Source organism: Arvicanthis niloticus, chromosome 2, assembly GCF_011762505.2.
Source record: "Arvicanthis niloticus isolate mArvNil1 chromosome 2, mArvNil1.pat.X, whole genome shotgun sequence".
Classification (NCBI taxonomy): Eukaryota; Metazoa; Chordata; class Mammalia; order Rodentia; family Muridae; genus Arvicanthis; species Arvicanthis niloticus.
This window is the reverse complement of record NC_047659.1, coordinates 1,704,606-1,722,659: the sequence shown is the minus strand read 5'-3', so window position 1 is coordinate 1,722,659 and position 18,054 is coordinate 1,704,606. Positions and strand designations below refer to the sequence as shown.

Sequence of the window (18,054 nt, the reverse complement as noted above, 5' to 3'; positions counted from 1 at the left end):
GTTTTGGCCTGGTATGCAAGCCTGCTTAGGCAGTTCCCAAGGCTGTGCACAGTCGGCTTGGTTCCCAGCAAAGGCACATGGGATCAGGGTGGAGAAGCTAGTTCCTGCCTCTGGCTCCCTGTTTCTCAGGGACTCTAAAGTTAGCAGCATCTTCCAATAGGCCCTCCATTTTCCACAGCCTGTGTGGCTTTTTAACCAAAGCTATGAACCCAGACAACTAGGAAATCTCTGTAACCAGGATGCAAAGTGAGACCTTTTTTCAGTTAAGGAGATTCTGTCAGGGATATTTTGTGGAAAATAAGTCTGACTACTTCAAGACCTAAAGGTGGTATGTATGATCACCCTAGGCAATAGTTCATGGAAGGGCTGGACTACAGTATACTTGTTCACTCCTTGACTGAAGAACATCTGGATAGTTTCTACTTCAGAACAGCTCTGTGGAGTACCACTACAACCATGATTTGCCCTAATTTCTCTGTGGACACCTACTTCTTATTCTGAAGTCACTGGGTAAATGGGGAGTACAGAAACTGTACAGTTTCTGAAGAGTTGGACATGGCTTCTCACAGGGCTGCCTCATTTTATATCATCAGCCATGTCTGAAGTTCCTCTTTTCTTCCAGCCCTCCTTGAGGATGATTTTAACTCAAAGCAAATCACTTTTGAATGACAGCCTTTACAGAGTGCTACAGACAGAACACAGGGTGAGTGCTTTAGACTACCAGGAGCCTAAGGGGCTGTCTGAGGCAGCCCTGTTCTAGCACCTCATCATAGGTATGGGCCTTCTGCTTGCTGCAGATGCAACACCAAGCAACTCAGTGTTTCACAGAGTTATACCCAGGACAAACTCCAAGGCCAAAGATAACTGAGTCAAGCTTAGGCAAAGTTGGAAAAAAATGGTAGGAGGTAATGAGGAAAACAAACTAGGATGCTGAGAAGATGCAATGAGCCACCTGACCTTCCAGCAGGCAGTCACTATCCACCAAGAGAAGAGAGGTGGACACAGACCCTTAAGCAGCCTTGTTGACTCTCAGGCCCATGGATTTGACACAGCAGCCTCCTACTCACCTCCATGTACTAAAGTGCTTTTTTTTCTTATAAATGATTTCAATATGAGTAAATAGATTTCCCTCTATAACCAGTTTCAATAGTGATAAATAGATTTCCCACTACCAATGATTGACAATCAGACTTTACACCACTATTTGTCTCCTTTTGTTCTAATGAGCTAGGTGTAGCAGCATGATGACCTGCTGCTCTGTTTCATGTTTCCTTGATGCAAAGTGAACTGACACTGACACTGTGGTGAGCCCCACACTCCCATCTTAGAACAAGAGGCTGGTGTTCAGGTCCATAAGTTTCCTTTGAATAGGACCACCTTGGGGCCACCTTTGTCTCATGTGTGCAGCCAGCTGTTGCTGAGCACCCCTGTGTGCCCCATATCCTGCTGTGTTTACAGGAGTTACATGTCTGCTTTGTGGTTGTTCCTCACATGGGTGGGCCCCCAAACCCCAGGCTAGGAAATTGTAATGAATGAAGGAAGGACTGGGAAGTAGAAACTGAAGTCACATGGTAAGATTTCAGAAGGGTGGGCTAGGCTAAATGTGAAATTATTGACGTTTAAGTGTTGGCAACATGGGTTCTGTTTGTTTGATAAAGGTTTGATTAACTCAACTATGGGTTATGTGGAGCCTAGGTGTCTTGGGTAAGACCCATCCTGGTAAACAAACGCCCTCCTCCTTTACCTGCTGATTTCAACTGAATGACAAGTAAGCTCATAAGAAAGCACAGTGGGCCAAGTTGTGTATCTGACATGTGGAGCAGACAGCATTAGCTTCTTCCATGTTAAGAAATTGTTTTCCTACAACAGCAACAAGAAAACTCAAAACAATGAAACATGTAAACATGTTCTTCCTCTCTGTGAGTTATGAAACCTTGTAGCAGTTACTTGAGACAAAGCAATTGGAGGAGCTCTGCCTGAGAGGTGACAGAAGATTCAAAGATGCTGGTCAGACAGCTTAACCAAAACAGAAAGCCTGATCAAAACCACATGTAATTAACTGGCCTCTCAACAGGCACATCTATATACATATTGTCACAGACATGCATATGACTCCCCCCTCCCCACACACACATACCAGAAATCATAAGTTAGCAGGAAACAGTAAGGAGACCAAAATGCAGGAGGAACCACTGAATGTAGGCTGTAAATATATGATGTTACATGTGAGACCCAGGACTCTGTAATCCATCCCGTGTGGACTAAAAAAATTTAGTAACTTCTGCAGACTAGGTTGAGAGAGTTTGAGAAATCTTTTTCTTGAAGCCTCACATCTCTCACCCCAACCCTCAGCCTGAGAGAAGTCTTTCAAACATCCCTGTTCATCCAGTCAGCTCCTGAATACAAGCTACAGGAAAGAACTCTAGCAACAATGACAGAAACCAGGACTGATGGATGAGCTATCTGTCAGGCTTTGTCAGTATGAACCAAGGTCTAGGCTCACTTAGGAGACCATCTTGCAATGCAGGGTTGAGGAAGAGAAAAGACACAAGACCTCTCCCCCCACCTTTTTTTCTTAAATAATTTTTGTTAGATATTTTATTACATTTCAGATGTTATCCCCATTCTTCATCTTCCCCACCCAGAAACCCCCTATCCCATCTCCCTCCTCCTCCTTCAATGAGGATGTACCACCACTGAGCCTGCCATACACCTACATGCACTTGAATTCCCCCCCCCTACACTGGGGCATCTAGCCTTCATGGGACCAAGGACCTCCTCTTCCACCTACGTCTGAAAAGGACATCCTCCCCTACATATGCAGCTGGAGCCATGGGTCCAAGGCAAACGAGCTACAGGCCCTGACTTCCTCGCTCAATGTTCTGTGCTACTGCAAAGGAGGCAGCCACATAGAACCCCTCTAGTACAATGGCATGTAGGTGTGTAATGTGTGTTCACCCCATCTGTCTTAATGAAATTCAGCTTGTAGTTGATCAGGAGTGTGTGCTTGCCAATCATCCAGTTTTTGAGAGAGCCTAACTCCACAAAATATCTTATAAATGATCACAGAACAACTGGATAAGAATTAGGAGAGTGCCTGGACAAGGTGGAGGATGGTTATCTGGGCTTGACATTGTTTATGGTTAGACATGAGGGCAACCTGTTCCTAATCATCCTCCATGCATCTTACCTGTTGGATATGCTTGGAAAATTTGTCATAGATCTTCATGCTGGCCTCCACACATAGCCTCCTTCTTTCCTTAGAACACACTTCCAGTGTAATCTGCTCCTTAAGCAGCTGCCTGTTTTCATTCCAGAGCATTTTTACTTCACTCTTCATATGAAGAGATTCTGTCTGGAGGTGACAGTTCCTGATGCTGAACCACAAAGAAGAAACGGTGATTATTCCCAGGCACCATCCGTCTTCCTCCCACTTCTCCAAGTACCATTCCTTCTCATCATGGGCCCTGATCCCCAGACAGCCCCAGACTACAGACCAGAGTAGCCATGGGACCTCACATATAGGAAAGTCAAATCCAGAAGAAAGCAACATTCCAAAAGACTCAAGGTACTTCTGAAATCCCTGACACCAACAGGGACTCATGTATCTCCCAGAAGAGGACATGGGACCCATGACTGCATATATGTCTTTGGTATTAGAGAACCACCTCTAGGTAGAGACAAGGCAAAGCTTCTCTAGGAGAAGAGAGAAGACCCAACAGGTACACATCATTCTATGTGTCTCATGAAAACCAGATCTGTAAATGTGTTTTCACTGCCCCAGAGACTCAAGATTGATTGATGTCTCCATCAAGGTGCACACCTTTTCTATTTGGAGGATACTGACTTGGGAAGGACAATGATTGGAGGGGCTCACAGACTCATCACACTTGATCAAAATGATTTCAAGAGATCACAATCCCAGAGCCTTTCTTTGAGGGAGGAAGCTTCCTGTTGAGAGGCAAACAGTATAGAACCAGAGTCCTCACTTTGTTTTAAAGAAAATGATGAGCAGACACATTCTTTGCCTACTGCTTGGGAAACAACAGTGTTAGTCACTCACCTGTAAAGTTGATTATTTTTAGTCAAGTCCTGGCACTTATACAAGGCCTCACTGATCTGCTGCGGAATGTTTTTGAGATCGTGCATCACCTGGTCGTGTTGCATCTCCAGCATGATTGTCTCAAAGTTGAACCTGTGGAAGGGTGTGGCCCAAGGAGCAAATAATCCCTGAACTAGGGATTCAAAGATTACATTAATTCAAGTTGAATCGTGAACTACCCTAGCCCATATATGCCACAACCTAATGCCTTTGTACTGGGTCCTCTTGGTGCTTATTAAACTTGTTACACTTGATCTGGGCACAGTAGAGCTAGGGAACTAAAAAATGGGAGCTGACCTGCTTTGGCTCCATGAGGGGTCTTGAAGGAATACATTAGGTCTCCAAGAACTTTCCAGGAGCCTATGCCAGAGTCCTGAGTCCAAATTAAAACTGTGATGACACTTCTTCACCTTGTAGACAAGGTTTTCTCAATCCTTGGTTCTATCACTACATAAATTCCACACTTCAGTATTTACAGGGAAATGGGTTTACTGCCTATATCCGGATTTTCTAATGCCCAGCAGAGGTGCACACAGAGATCATGTGCTGTGATGCTACAAGTGACCCTTCATGGCTTCATCACTATCATTACCTAAAAAGTCAGTCAGGTAAAGTCTCCAGCCCCATCACACTACACAGACTCCCTGGATCTTAAGTGGAATACACACACACAGACATACATACACACACATACATACACACACACACACACACACACACACACACACACACATACACACATACACTATCACAATGCCAAATACATACAGTGATGTGACATTATCTCAGTGTAAACTGAACAGAATTTGAAAAAAGCAGTGATGACTTGCCAGAAATCCAGTCACAATGAGGGGCAGCATATAGAACCAGGTCCTCCCAGTTATTAACAGGACTAAATGGACCCAAAGCAGCTCCAGAAAATTACAAAAATGATTCACCATAAACACACAGCAGCTACCATCTCCCACAAAGCAATACCAGTCCAGGCATCTTAAAATGCATGATAAGAGCTCACACACTAATACTGCTATTTCCTGAATGATTCATGCCACAGGCTATAGTTTTCTTTTGGAGGAATCAAAAGAGCTTGTGAACCCATCTCACTCCTGTCTGAACTTCAAGTTCTGTGTTGAATATCCAATCAGAAAAATGCATTTGGACATGAAGACAGCCTGGAGTTGTAGCCTCCTGTGATATGTGGAAATCTAGGGTCAACAGAGATGGCCCAAGATAGTCAACTGAGAACTGAGCATAATTATTACCTGTTGTTCAAATCCTTGACATTATAATGTGCCAGGATTCCCCGGAGTTCATCTCTCTCATTACTCATTCTTTCGAGGTCCCTTTTGAGCTTCTCCAACCTCTTCATTCTCTGCTCCTGCTCACTGATGGTGTAGGCTTGGGAGGACTCTTTCCCAACAGACCCTTCAGGTAGAGAAACACAAGGAAACTTGTAGGGAAAATACGACAGGAAAAGGAGAAACCATACTTACTCCCACAGAGAAGCCTGAGGAAGAGGGAATTCTAGAGACACAGTGAATTCCTGAAAGAGCAGGAAAGCTATCTTCAAGCTGGACTCCTCACCTATGTCCCTGCTCCCAACCACCATCACTAAACATAGGGCTCAGTCCCTACTGCAGTCCAACTAACCCTGAAGTGCTTAAGCTTTCCCAGTCAAGAAGAAATTGAGGTCATTGTCAGTTTATATCTGAAGATGTAGTCTGTACTGCTTAGCACAAAAAAAAATTGACCATAAACACCAGCACCAAACATCTCCCACAAGCCAACACCTATCCTTGCTTCTTAAATGCATGATGAGAAACCACACACTACTACACTTATCCCAGACTGTAATTCAGCCCACATCATGTGTGTTCCAGACCAAAGTCTCTGAGACCTTGATACTTGACAAGGGGATTATCCCTCTCTGTTCTTGGCATCACATATTCATGTAACCTACAGGAATCTATTGAGGATGAAATGCTTCAGCACTCTATCCTGAGAGCAAGGCTTTGTTATTCTCACAGAACTTTCTCCTGGCATCCTTTGCCACTCAGCAGGAAATTCATATCTCTCAGCAAAGCAACTGAACGCTTGTCAATTCCTGGATCTCTGCGAAAGTAATTATCAGAAATTCTGGATTCTGGGTCTGCCATTGAGAAATGTTGAGGCTCCAGATGCTAAGCCCTTCTCCTGTAAGTACCTGCTCAAGCGCCCCTCCTCCAGGAAGCTTCCCCATGAACTGCCCAGGACTCACTGTGTCTTCCCCAGGGCCATCTCCTTCTTCCTGCTTTACAGAATACCTTCTGCCTAGGTCTGGTCTCTGGTTGTATTGTACTGTCCCTATGAAACAGCCTGAGCAGCATGGACAACATGACTGCTTGTGAACCCAGAAGCTCTGAAGGAATACCCCACAGGCAGTTGGTGTCACCACAACACTGGTGACATCACAGAAGATTCTCGGGTTTTCCTGGATACAAGAGATTGTCCAGGGAAGTGACTACTGATGATGTCACTGGAAACTGCCATGGCCTACCTGCTGACCAGCTTGCCCCACATTGACCAGTTTCTGAGGTGCCCTTTCCTGGAGTCTCTCTTTTGACTCAGGGGAAATACCTTGGCAACTTTTCCTTCAAAGCTAGAGATTTCTCTCTGCTTCATTACAAGTCAAGCACTTTGGACGGGAGAGTTTGTTAGCGCCTTGGCATGGACAGCTCATCTTTGTTAGTACCTAAAGGTCTAGGTTCCTTGCTTGAGGGAGATTCTTCTCCATGATAAATCTACCCTTAGGCACCATTCATGTACCACAGTCCAGTTCACCAGGGTGTCCTGGTTCCCAAATGCAACAATAGTTCTCCTGCACCTTTAATTGTATGAAAGTTGGATTATATCTAATTATTGTGCACATGCCTTGAGAGGAGACATTGTTTCAATATATTCAGACATGTGTTTCCACAATCCCATTTTTGCAATGTAAACTCCCTTGTTCATGGCAATATAGGAAGGAGTTCAGGTCCAAGGGAATATCCATTTGTAAAGTTTATGTCTCTTCTTCAAAAGATAAAACCCCACTTTCTCCCTTTCTCCATTACAACCTGACATAGTAGGCATCTTGAGCAAAGGTCAACAGGGACATTGGATTGCTGCTCTGTAGTTCCATTAGCCATCACTTCTCCAATATCTACCTTTCTGAGTTCCAGTGAGAACTCAAGAGTTCACTGAGATCCAGTGAAACCTCCATTTAAATGTGTCCAGTAGTTCAGGAAGGACTGTGTTTGGCACTGTCATCTGTGGCTTCTGCCTTCTGAATCTATGGTACAATATGACCTAACCTCTCAGGTGTAAGAGTGAAAAAATCATGTAAGTCCTTTCCAAATTGTTTGTGTTGTCCTGGGCTACTTCCTTCAGCCAGGTAGTATCACTATGACAATGATCAAAGGTGGCAATTCTGCAGAGAAACAGCAGTGGATTTATTAGGTAAAATGAAAAGGATTTGGAATAATAGTCAATCCTAGTATAGAAATGAATTTCATTATGTGCTTGTGGTTTTATGAGAACAGCAGGAATAGCAGGGTGATTTCAATCAAAGAAAGTATGAATTTCATTGTATAGTCTTACTCTTTGCATAAATTAAATTAAATTATATATATATATATATATATAATTTAATTTAATTTTGCAATTTAATTTAATTTAATATATATATATATATAATTTAATTTAATTTTGCAAAGATAAGTTTATTAAGACCAAAATTAAAACAATGAAAAAGGGAAAAACATCCAGGACAGAAATAAACATGAAGTCTTCTGCTGGGTGTGGCTGCTCCTCTCTAAGCTCAGCCTTGGCTCCATACTGAATTCCAGGCCAGCACTTGCTAAACTCAAGCCAATTAAACAAAAGCCATCAGTTACAAACAAAATGACAACCATTTTCTGGAGTTAATTATCATTACAAGGTTAATTACCATTACTTAGTGTGGTTCCAATATATCACTTAAAGCAATTCACTGGCCAAATGCACAACCTGAACCAACATCAAAAAGCACTATACTTTTAATATTAATAGTTAGTGGCAAAGTTTTTCTAATACAAGGGGTCTTTTTATTATTTATTTTTTATTTATTTATTTATTTATTTATTTATTTATTTATTTATTGTTTTTTTTCTGAGAAAGAGTTTCTCTGTGTAGCCCTGGCTGTCCTGGAACTCACTCTGTAGTCCAGGCTGGCCTCGAACTCAGAAATCAACCTGCCTCTGCCTCCCAGTGCTGGGATTAAAGGCATGGGCTACCACCGCCCAGGGAGGGATTTTTTATAACCATTGTAACTACTTTGTTTTTCTCAAGCACACTCCGTACTGGTACCCAGGTTACTGACTTCACATACAACCCCTACCAACAGTAAAAGTTAAAAGCAACATCAGGTTAAAGCATACCTTTACAATACTTGTAAATCACAGGTGGACGTAATTTTCCCCCATCCTCCTTTGCTTTGATAAATATATAAGGTTTGTTACAAAAATAATGCAAAAATGTTGAAACCAATCTACTATAACTCAGAAATCTGATCGACTCTTACCCAGTATCCAAAGTCAAGATAAAAAAGGCAGGCCTTAACTTACTCCTGGTTCTGACCATATCATTTCTATAATTCACATGTTCCAAAATACACTAACTTCCAGTCAGCGTCTCCATTAGTTCGTAGTCCAGCACTGACTCTCTTGGGGAGGCAAACCTGTCACTTCAATGTCAATCTCACTGAGGACAGCAGCCACCTCCTGAGCCAGCCTGCAGAATGCACAACTTAACCTTTAGTACAGTCCTAGCTTTTCAGAACAGGTCCAGAGGGGAGAACACTACTTCCTCCTCTTCCCACTTTGGCGAGGCACTCCTGTCTTCTTGCCCCCTGACTCAGGTGGCCTGGAATGCTTCTTGCCTCCCAGGCCTCCTTTCCTTTTCTCTCCCTGACCCAGCAGGCAGGCTGCCCTTTTTCTTGCAGGAAGGTCCTGGCCGGCCCCCTTTTCTCTTGCCTTTCTGGCTCATCTTTCTCCTCTTGGCAGGTTCCTCTTGGACCTCTTCCCTCATCTGCTTGTTGGTGGCCCTTGTCAATTTCAGCTGAGGTTTATTACTGTTCATGATTCGAAGTAGCTCCCACTGGTTCTTTTTCTTGGCTGGGAAGTCCCCAAAGGGGGGCTGAAACTTCCTCTTCTTGCCAGAGGGTCGGGGCGTTTTTTCCTTGGGGAGGCGCTCCTGGAAGCTTCCCACTGAAGCTCCTCCTTACTCTGGTGTCCCTTAGGGTGCAGCCCAGCTGAGCTGGGCATGTGCATCTTGTGCTCACGGGCCAGGTTTCACAGAAGGTTCATCTCTTTCTTGGCCACGCGTTCTTTCTTGGCTTGAATCCTCTTGGTGAACTGGTCTTCCATGGGGTTGATGCTCCCAGGCACCTTGATGAGCCATTCCTTAGTGTCATCCTGTGCGCGCTTGTAGCCCCAAGGCACCACCACTGGCCACTCACCTCGTCCCACTGGAAGTTGGTCTTCGTTTGGGGACGGATGGGATGCCATTGAGGCCAGCGAATAAGGGGCAGTGGCCAGGGCAGCAGCTTCTCACCGGGCAGGCGTGTGGCAGGCTCCATCAAGCGCACTACCATTGCCTCCTCCATGCGCTCCATGGTCTGCAGCTGCCAGTAGCTGGTTGATGAGAAGCTGCATGTTGTCCCACGCCAGGGCCCGCAGCTCAGCCTCCACTGAGGGTCCGGCCTGGCACAGCACTGTCGGGGGATTGTGGTCCTAAGCCAGCAAGTTGCCCAGGTCGAATTCCAGCTCTAGCTCCTTGTGCACCTTGATGAGCTTCAGCTTCTCCGCCTCCTCTTGCTCTGCCTTGGCCAGCAGCTCCTCCACTCTCTTGCCATCCATGGCTCTTGATGCACACCTGTGTTCCCTAACTTTGGGGCAACAGCAGAATGTGTCCCTACTACAGCAATACTCTGTTTTATATTTCTAAAAGAGATGAATTAATGATCAGAAAGTTTAGAAAAAGCTATTTAACTATCTAGTGAACTCCTGCAGACAGAATCTGCTTTCCAACAAATTATACTTCTCTGTCCACTGTGTTTTGTGCCAGTCAGCAATTCAAAAAAAAAAGTGTGTTGAACAATTTGTTGTTTCCACAGGGACTAATGAGAAATAAAAATCATAAAGACTCAAATGAAGACCACAGAGTTTTTCCTATCATGTTGTTTTTGAACCGCTTGCTTATTTAAGTCTTTTCTCATAGCTCCAAGTGTGCTGGAGGAGAAGCTTCCACTGCTGTCAGATGTTCAGGTTCTCCTCCTCATTGCACACAGCATCATCCCCACAGTACCCACAGTTGCCAGTGTCTAAGGATGAGTTCTCTTGTCACCTGACATAAATCATTCTTCTATCCAATATCTTTCTAATCACGCCACCCAGAAAGAAAATGGCTCTGTAATTCCTGCATTTTAAAATAGCCTGAGTGAACCAGCAAGAAGAGTTTTCTGGCTAAACATTACATTACAGCAAGTAAGAGAGCTAAATGGAGAAATGAAAATAATTTTGTTTTATGGCGTATATGCTTGTGACTTTTAGAATTGCACATTGAATATTTTCAAACGGTAACTGTTTGGCACCAAAAATTCCTGCCACCTTTTAAATGATGTAGCAAGAAACATTGCTATTGATCTAAAGTGAGACAACTGATTCTTTACACAAAACAGTTTATTTGGTTGAAGCAGTGAGTCACTGATTACATGGTGAACTCTCTAGTAATCTACCTATAAAAATGCTTACAAAACTACTATTATACAGGCTATCATGACTTTTGCTTTGAAACTCAGAAGCACAGGTGTTAGAAAGGACCCAAAGGCTCTGGGGATGATCTGGTCCAGTTGATTCATAGAAATGCAGGACCCAGGGTTTTCAGGACTTATGGAAGTTATACAGCTAAGCACTGATAATTGGTCAAGTCACTTCAATTGTACTATACAGCTTCAGCTACAGGCACCTGAGCACAGAGATCAGCAGAGTAGAAAAGAGTGCACTTCCCAACACTAGGAGATTCAGAATACACTTGAAGTATATAGATTTTATTTATTACCTTTTAAAGGCATTATTTTACCAAGTAACTGTCATCTTCCAGGTTCTGCTGAGGCTTCATTTTCCACAGTTGTTCTGGGTTTGTAGTATCTTTACTGACCCCCATGAATGCTATAAAATAGTGTGGCCTCAGCCACCTAAAGAAGGAAAATGGAAGTCTGTTCTCTTTATGATACTATTGTTTTGTTGTTGGTTTGTATTTGAGACAGGGCTTCTCTTCTCTGTGTATCCCTGGCTGTCCTGGACCTTGCTCTGTAGACCAGGCTGGCTTCAGCCTCAGAAATATGTCTGTGTCTCTCTCTCAAGTGCTGGGACTAAAGGCATACACCACCATTGTCCAAAAACAATACTTTCATTTGATGGAACAATGTAAAGTACTTATTCAGTTGAGAACTAGAATAGAAAAACACAATTAAAATTCAAATAGTAAATAAGCTACACATTTAACTAGCCTTCAACCAGTTCACTAATGTCAATTATTCATTCAATGAGTCACCTGTTACTTATATGAAACATATAGGATTGCCTGTTTCTCTTTTCTACAGGAAGATTTTACCCCAAGTTCTCAATTAGACAAAAGCCTGCTCCCCTTAAAGATAAATGGAATTAGGAATGGATTTTTCAGTTTTGGCATTGATTCTATCATCAAGGCTTGAGGCAGTTGATAGAGAACTTCAGGAAGATAATGTTTCCTAGGCTTCCACGTTAATGATGGAATCTGTAACAAAAATGACCTGCTTTGTATGCTGAAACATTCCTGAAGGTAGGAAAGAGAAAAGATACAATCATGAAGCTGAATCCCAATAGTTACTTCAAGGCACAAAAGGCTGTACTGCCAGAGTGTCCTTTGGACAAGCCCTGTTGGTAAAAGTGGCTGCTCATCTATTTCTGATGGGTACTAAGTTGTGTTCAGTCACTGACAAGCCCACTTTCTCAGTCAACCCTGTGGAGAGGAGCTTGTCAAAAATTTTCCCAAACCAAGAAAATTATTCCTTTAGAGCTTCATGGAGCCTGATCCAGTCTTGGCTTTGCACATCTTATGCATGACAAACAGGACATCATAGTCTCCATCATTTTTAATGAGCTGTAATTCACTTCTAGAAGGTTGTACCTCCAATCTGTACCTTGGCCAATGAAAGAAAAACAAGTTAGGCACACAACAGGTAGGTTGTTGGAAAATATTCCAAGTACTTTGAGATTTTGGATCACCTGTGAGGCCTTATTGAGTGGAAAGTTATTTTCAGGAGTAGATTATAATACTTAGAATGTTTCCAAGTTCTAAAGGGCAGCTTTTTCCCTGACAGCAGTATTGTGTATTTTCTTACTAAGGTACTCTGGGAATTCCAGAGTTCCCTATCTTGGAACATTCTGGAGGAGACTATAGGTTGAGCATCCCTCACATGAAAACTCACAGTGTTGAAATGCTCCAAAGTGCAAAACTGGAGTCTCTTCATGGAAACACAAGTGGACCTCACATGAGGGTTTGCAGAGAAATTTCAGGCATAGTAAATATATTCTAATTGTACATTTCTATAGTAGCTTCTCAGTATACAGTCCTTGCTGACTTGGAACTTGCTAGGGATAGCAGACCTCCAACTCAGAGATCCACTTGTCTTTGCCTCCCAAGTGCTGGGATTAAAAGAGTGTACCACCACATCTGAGAGTAAGTCATAATATGTATATTAAATTATCTTCAGGCTAATCATATTTATATAAAGTATAAGCAAAGCTTATATGAGCTTCCTGTTTAAACTTTTATCTTATCTGCAATGTCTCTTATTTTGATTATATAAATTATTACATTTGGATGTTACATATGTGGATTTTAAAAAGCCCTACCACACAAAATATTTGTGGTTCTAAGTGCTGATTTGGAATGTTAGATACACAAATCTGGTTTGATTGTCCCATGTAACAGCCATCCTCTGGTTATAGAAACAAGCAACTGACACAGGCCTGGCCATCAAGAGTTAACTCCTGTGATCACACTGAGTTGCTTAGGGATGGCAGCCAAATATAGTTGGTAAGTTACAGTCCTCTTCTGATATCATCTCTAGTGGAAGAGAATAAAGTGATAGCCTTAACATGTTTGCTAAGTGAGAACGCTACCCATGTAAGACAAAAGATGTCTTCACGTGAACACAAGAAAGAAAACACAGAAAAGCCAAACAAGAAATAAAGAAGGGCAGTGAGAAATCCTGCTGACAATAGTTTAAACACTGGAAGCCAGGTGACTTCTCACTCAGTTACATAGTTAATACCTTCCTCTTTTTTGTTTGACTGATTGCTTGTGTTGAGTTGTGTATTGACCATTGCCATTGAAAGACTTCTGGGTAAAATCTATGCCATTCAACAAGTTCTTAGAAGGCTGATTATTACATAGGCATTAAAGAGGAGAAAGAGAATGAGAGTTCAAGCCTGCCTGTGAGATGCTTACAGTCTGTCTTCAGGATATATTACTCCATGCCATTTGCTGACTTTAACCAATACTATAAAGTGAGTGGTTTGGCATGAGGTACCTAAGAATAGAGTAGCATGCATTGTACTAAAGTATAAGAAACAGTTTACGCTAAGTTTAGAGTGTATTTTAAGTCTGGTGGTTCAAGCTGGCAGACAGTGATGCATAAATATATAGGTGTTCACTGTTAATTTCTTAACCAAACTGAACAATGATGGGAGACACAGCAAATACAAAGTCAAATGATATGTCTGTTCTCAAAAACCTTTTGGTGCAGGACAGGCAAACAGTCCAGCAAGAACTGTGTGGTAATGCCATGCATCTTAAAGGATGACACTTTATAGACAGGTGGTGACCTGCAGCGAGTTGTTGGTGCTTGCTGACAGACAGCCACTGCCTAGAGATTGTGGGTGGAAGGCCAGAGTGGCCCAGAAGAGATGCCCAGCCATATGTCTGCATGGTACCATGCTGAGGAACATCACTAAGGAAAAGAACCCATGTCAGTAAGGGTGATTGTTGACTGTGTGCTCCCAACTGAGAAACCAAAGTACCAGTTAAATGAAACATGCCTTCTTTCACCAGACATTAGCTAAACCTATCATTGAACTTCTACAGGAGAGAAGGTTTCATCAGTCTGCACAGCAAACCCAGCAGGAAACATCATAGTGCAGAGATGTCAAGAATTCCCAGAGTTGAACCAACACGCACCAGCCTCCTTCCAAGTTAAACAGTGAATTCTGTTTTGCTGGAATAGGATGGCTGGCTTGCTGTTGCTACTAAATGTTGACACAGCCCCACAGACTCATGTGTATGGCCAGGAGTTTAGATTCCAAGAAACCCAATGACTGGAATACATAGTGGTTTGCAGCACATGTCTCATGAGTGTTTCAAATGTATTTTTGCTTTGTCACAGTTAAGTATTAGAAGATGGGAAGCTGTTCACAGAAGTGCTGTTTCTTAAAGCATTACTTCCCCATGTGCTTAATGTTAATATTAAATACATTGCCTTGATTTAATATCGAGATGTGGATGGGATGCAGGCCCCACCCCAAGAGAACAGCATAACCAAATTTGAAGTGGACTTAAGTTCCACCACTACAAATGCCTGCTTATTGCTTTCACCAGAGTGCCTTCTTTAAAAGTATTGACTATTTTGGAGAAACCCTGAATCCTACCCAGATCCTGACAGAGTAGGACTGGTGTTCCAAGGACTTAAAATGAAAGAAAATCTACAATTTAGGAAACCAGCCCAAATGGCACAATGAGGTACCAGTCATTCATCCATGTAAGGCAAACTTTTGGAAACTGCCAAGTTGGCAAACTTTAGTGGTGGAACCCAGTTTGACTGCAAAGTTGACCAGCACCCTATGCTCTAGCACGAGGACCAAGAGACCTGCTCCCTGAGGGGCTTGCCTAGAGTCGGGAGGGTTTGAAGGGGCGATCAGACCTGGGCTGTTTGGAGTACAACTGCCTGATTGCCTGCTCCTGAGACCTGCCTCACCCCTCCTCGGCCCGGAGCAGATTCCCAAGTCCTGCAGATGAGAGGACCAAGTTGCCTGCAAGGAGACCCGGGACTCACCCCCTTGACCATGGGATCTGATGGTGAGATGCTCGCTGACCGTACTACCAGTGATGTCAGCTTCCACTGACAGAGGATCTGTTTTTTTTTTCCTCTAAAATACACAAGATTTGTGTCTTTGCTCTTTGTATAAGGGCTTTTAAATTTTTTGAAAAGATGAACACCCCTGAAGAGGGCCAGATGCAAAATTTCTAATCCTGCCCTTTCCTCCCTAAACCAACTGTCTCAAAGTCCTGATGACCTCTTATTAGTTTGCACCAAAACTATATTTCTTGGTATTAGAGAATACTGCTCTAATGTGGGAGAAGGTAATATTGTGGCTTACAGCAATGCCTGAGCATTAGAATGACCATTAGAGTTTTGTTGAAGACACCTATGCCTCAGTCACATTCTTGGAGTTTTGAGTCAATGAATGTAGAATATAGGGGTGAGCCTTTAGTATAAAGACACCTGCAGAGGTCAGCATGCATAACCAGGGTTGGCAATAAGTGAAGATCAAGGGCAAGACACTTTGTCTTTTGCTAGCTGGCATAAAAGAGATCTAACTGGAGATGACCCCATTGCAGGCTTTATTCTAGACTACCTTCCTTTGATTATTGATACAAAATAAGAGGAAAGCTTCAACAAATCTCAGTAGGACTTCCGACTTTAAGGAGATGACAGGACAATTGCTGTGCAGCATTGGAGAAAATCATGATGACACTGAGCAGCAGATGTGGCTGCTGGGAAAGAAAATAGCATGGCAAGCAGATCAGGAATGCTTTGTACAGCCTTGGGGTTCAGCCAGGACCAAAGCCTGTCACTAATCACTGAATGCCTTATACATTTCTAACTTCTGGTTGTACTTACAGATCAATATACTCTCAAGAATAGAAGGTCATGGTGGGTATGTGATGCCCTAATCTTTTTGAGATAAAGTATTTTTGTAAAATTGTGTGGGTGTGTGTTTGTGTTTGTGTTAGCCTCAGATTTAAGGGAAGCTAGGAGGGGCCTGGTAGCACAGTCACTACCCAGAGTAAAGGCAGTAGGTAGAGCAAAGATACAGGCAACATCTACCATCCCTCTCCCTGCTAGCCTTGAACTGAAATATTTACCATCACAGACTTGTATCCTCTGCTGCAGGTTCCCTCCTCCTGGGCTTGTCTGAAGCTTAATCTAAATACTGTTTTGATTGTACTTCAACATGATTTATTTACCACCTCCACCTTTAGGAGAGTTTTCAATTCTGCAATTCATCTAATAAAGCCTAATCTGCATTGTCATGCAGGATGAGACAGGAGAGATCTACTCCAACCCTGACAAAAAGAGATCCTGAGGCATGATCAGGAACAAACCCTAATGCCCTACATGCAGGCCTCAAAATTTAAACACCGAGCATGCCTACCCCAAGTATGTGACCCTAGAGGTCTCAAGAATCTTCTGTCTTTGGATGGGTGAGATCCAGTGCAGCTGATACACCACACAAGGAAAGACAAAAGTCCAGGCAGGTGCTGGATAGATGGCTTATCCATTTGAGACTTTGTTTCTTAGAAGATCTGAAGAGTGACATTAACAATCCTCCATCTCCGGTGCTGGAGAGATAGCTCAGGAGGTAAGAGCACTGACTGTTCTTCCAGAGGACCCAGGTTCAATTCCCAGCCTCCACATGTCAACTTACAACCATCTGTAACTACATGATCTGGCACTTTCACAGACATACATGCAGGCAAAACACCAATGCACATTAGATAAAAATAAAAAAAAAATCCTCCATCACTTCTGCTCCAGGTGTAATCCATTGACCTCTTCTGGCCTCAGGAGAATTGCATGCATGTAGTGTACAGACATACAGCAGGAAAAACACCCATACACATAAATGAAATAATGCAAAAACAGAAACAACGCCCTAACCAAATTAAAAAATATCATCATATACATTGTCCAGGCCAAGAGAACAAAATTCATCATCAGTAGAACAACACCAACACCAAAACAAAACAAACAAACAAACAAACAAAAATCATAACATCTGCCAAATGATCTTGGAATTCATGATCTCTGCTTTGCAGTTATAAGTGATGCTACCATTCAAGGAAATAAAAGGCATACAGCTCTGTGGTTACTAATTTCTTTGATATTCCCTTAGTGAATTTTATTTCTTGGGATGTATTAGAGAAACACTCTTGTGTTTCTCCTCTGTTTGTTCATCATGAGCATCCATGGAATAGTGCATTTTAACATAGCTGAATTTATGACCACAAAGATACAGCATGGATATGTTTTTCATCATGAAGTTAGGTCCACAGATTTTGACACACTTTCCACACCAAAAGCACAATTCTCTGTGTAGCTGTGACTGTTTGGGAACGAATAATGAACACTAAGCCACATTACACTTGAAGAGGTCCATTCCTACCTCATACTTCTAGTGTTACAAGACTGTGAACCACACATGAATACAGAAGGTTCTTATGAGATAAAAATTAGAGATTATGTTTTTATTCATAAGAATACATTAATTTTAATCAACACAAGCTTAAAGTAGGAGAGTCAAAGTATGTAGTACATAGCATTAACAAAACAGCAAATTAATTATAGTAACAAAAACAAATAAATGACAAAACTTCAAATGAAAAGAAAGAAAATCATATACTCAAGGAAATCAAAAGTAACCAAAACCAAAACACAGTTCTTAAGCTAAGCAGCATTCTCTTGCTGTAGATTTTGCAACAGAGACCTACAGTCTGTTGATGGCCTTAGAAATATAGTGCAAAGGCTGTGACTAGTGGTAATAATGTCTTCAAGATGAATGTAGCTATGC

The 18,054-nt window shown here is 42.4% G+C and overlaps 1 protein-coding gene across 1 annotated transcript; it reads right to left on the bottom strand.

The window, feature by feature from the left end:
• Positions 1–1,059: 1,059 nt before the first annotated feature.
• LOC117702768 (disks large homolog 5-like) lies at positions 1,060–6,477 on the bottom strand. The gene is made up of 6 exons (XM_076928226.1): positions 6,360–6,477; positions 5,365–5,527; positions 4,064–4,195; positions 3,202–3,377; positions 2,233–2,242; positions 1,060–1,093 (listed from the first exon to the last, which is right to left on the bottom strand). Exons 1-6 carry the CDS (start codon positions 6,475–6,477, stop codon positions 1,060–1,062), a joined length of 633 nt encoding a protein of 210 aa, XP_076784341.1.
• Between the last annotated feature and the right edge of the window lie 11,577 nt (positions 6,478–18,054).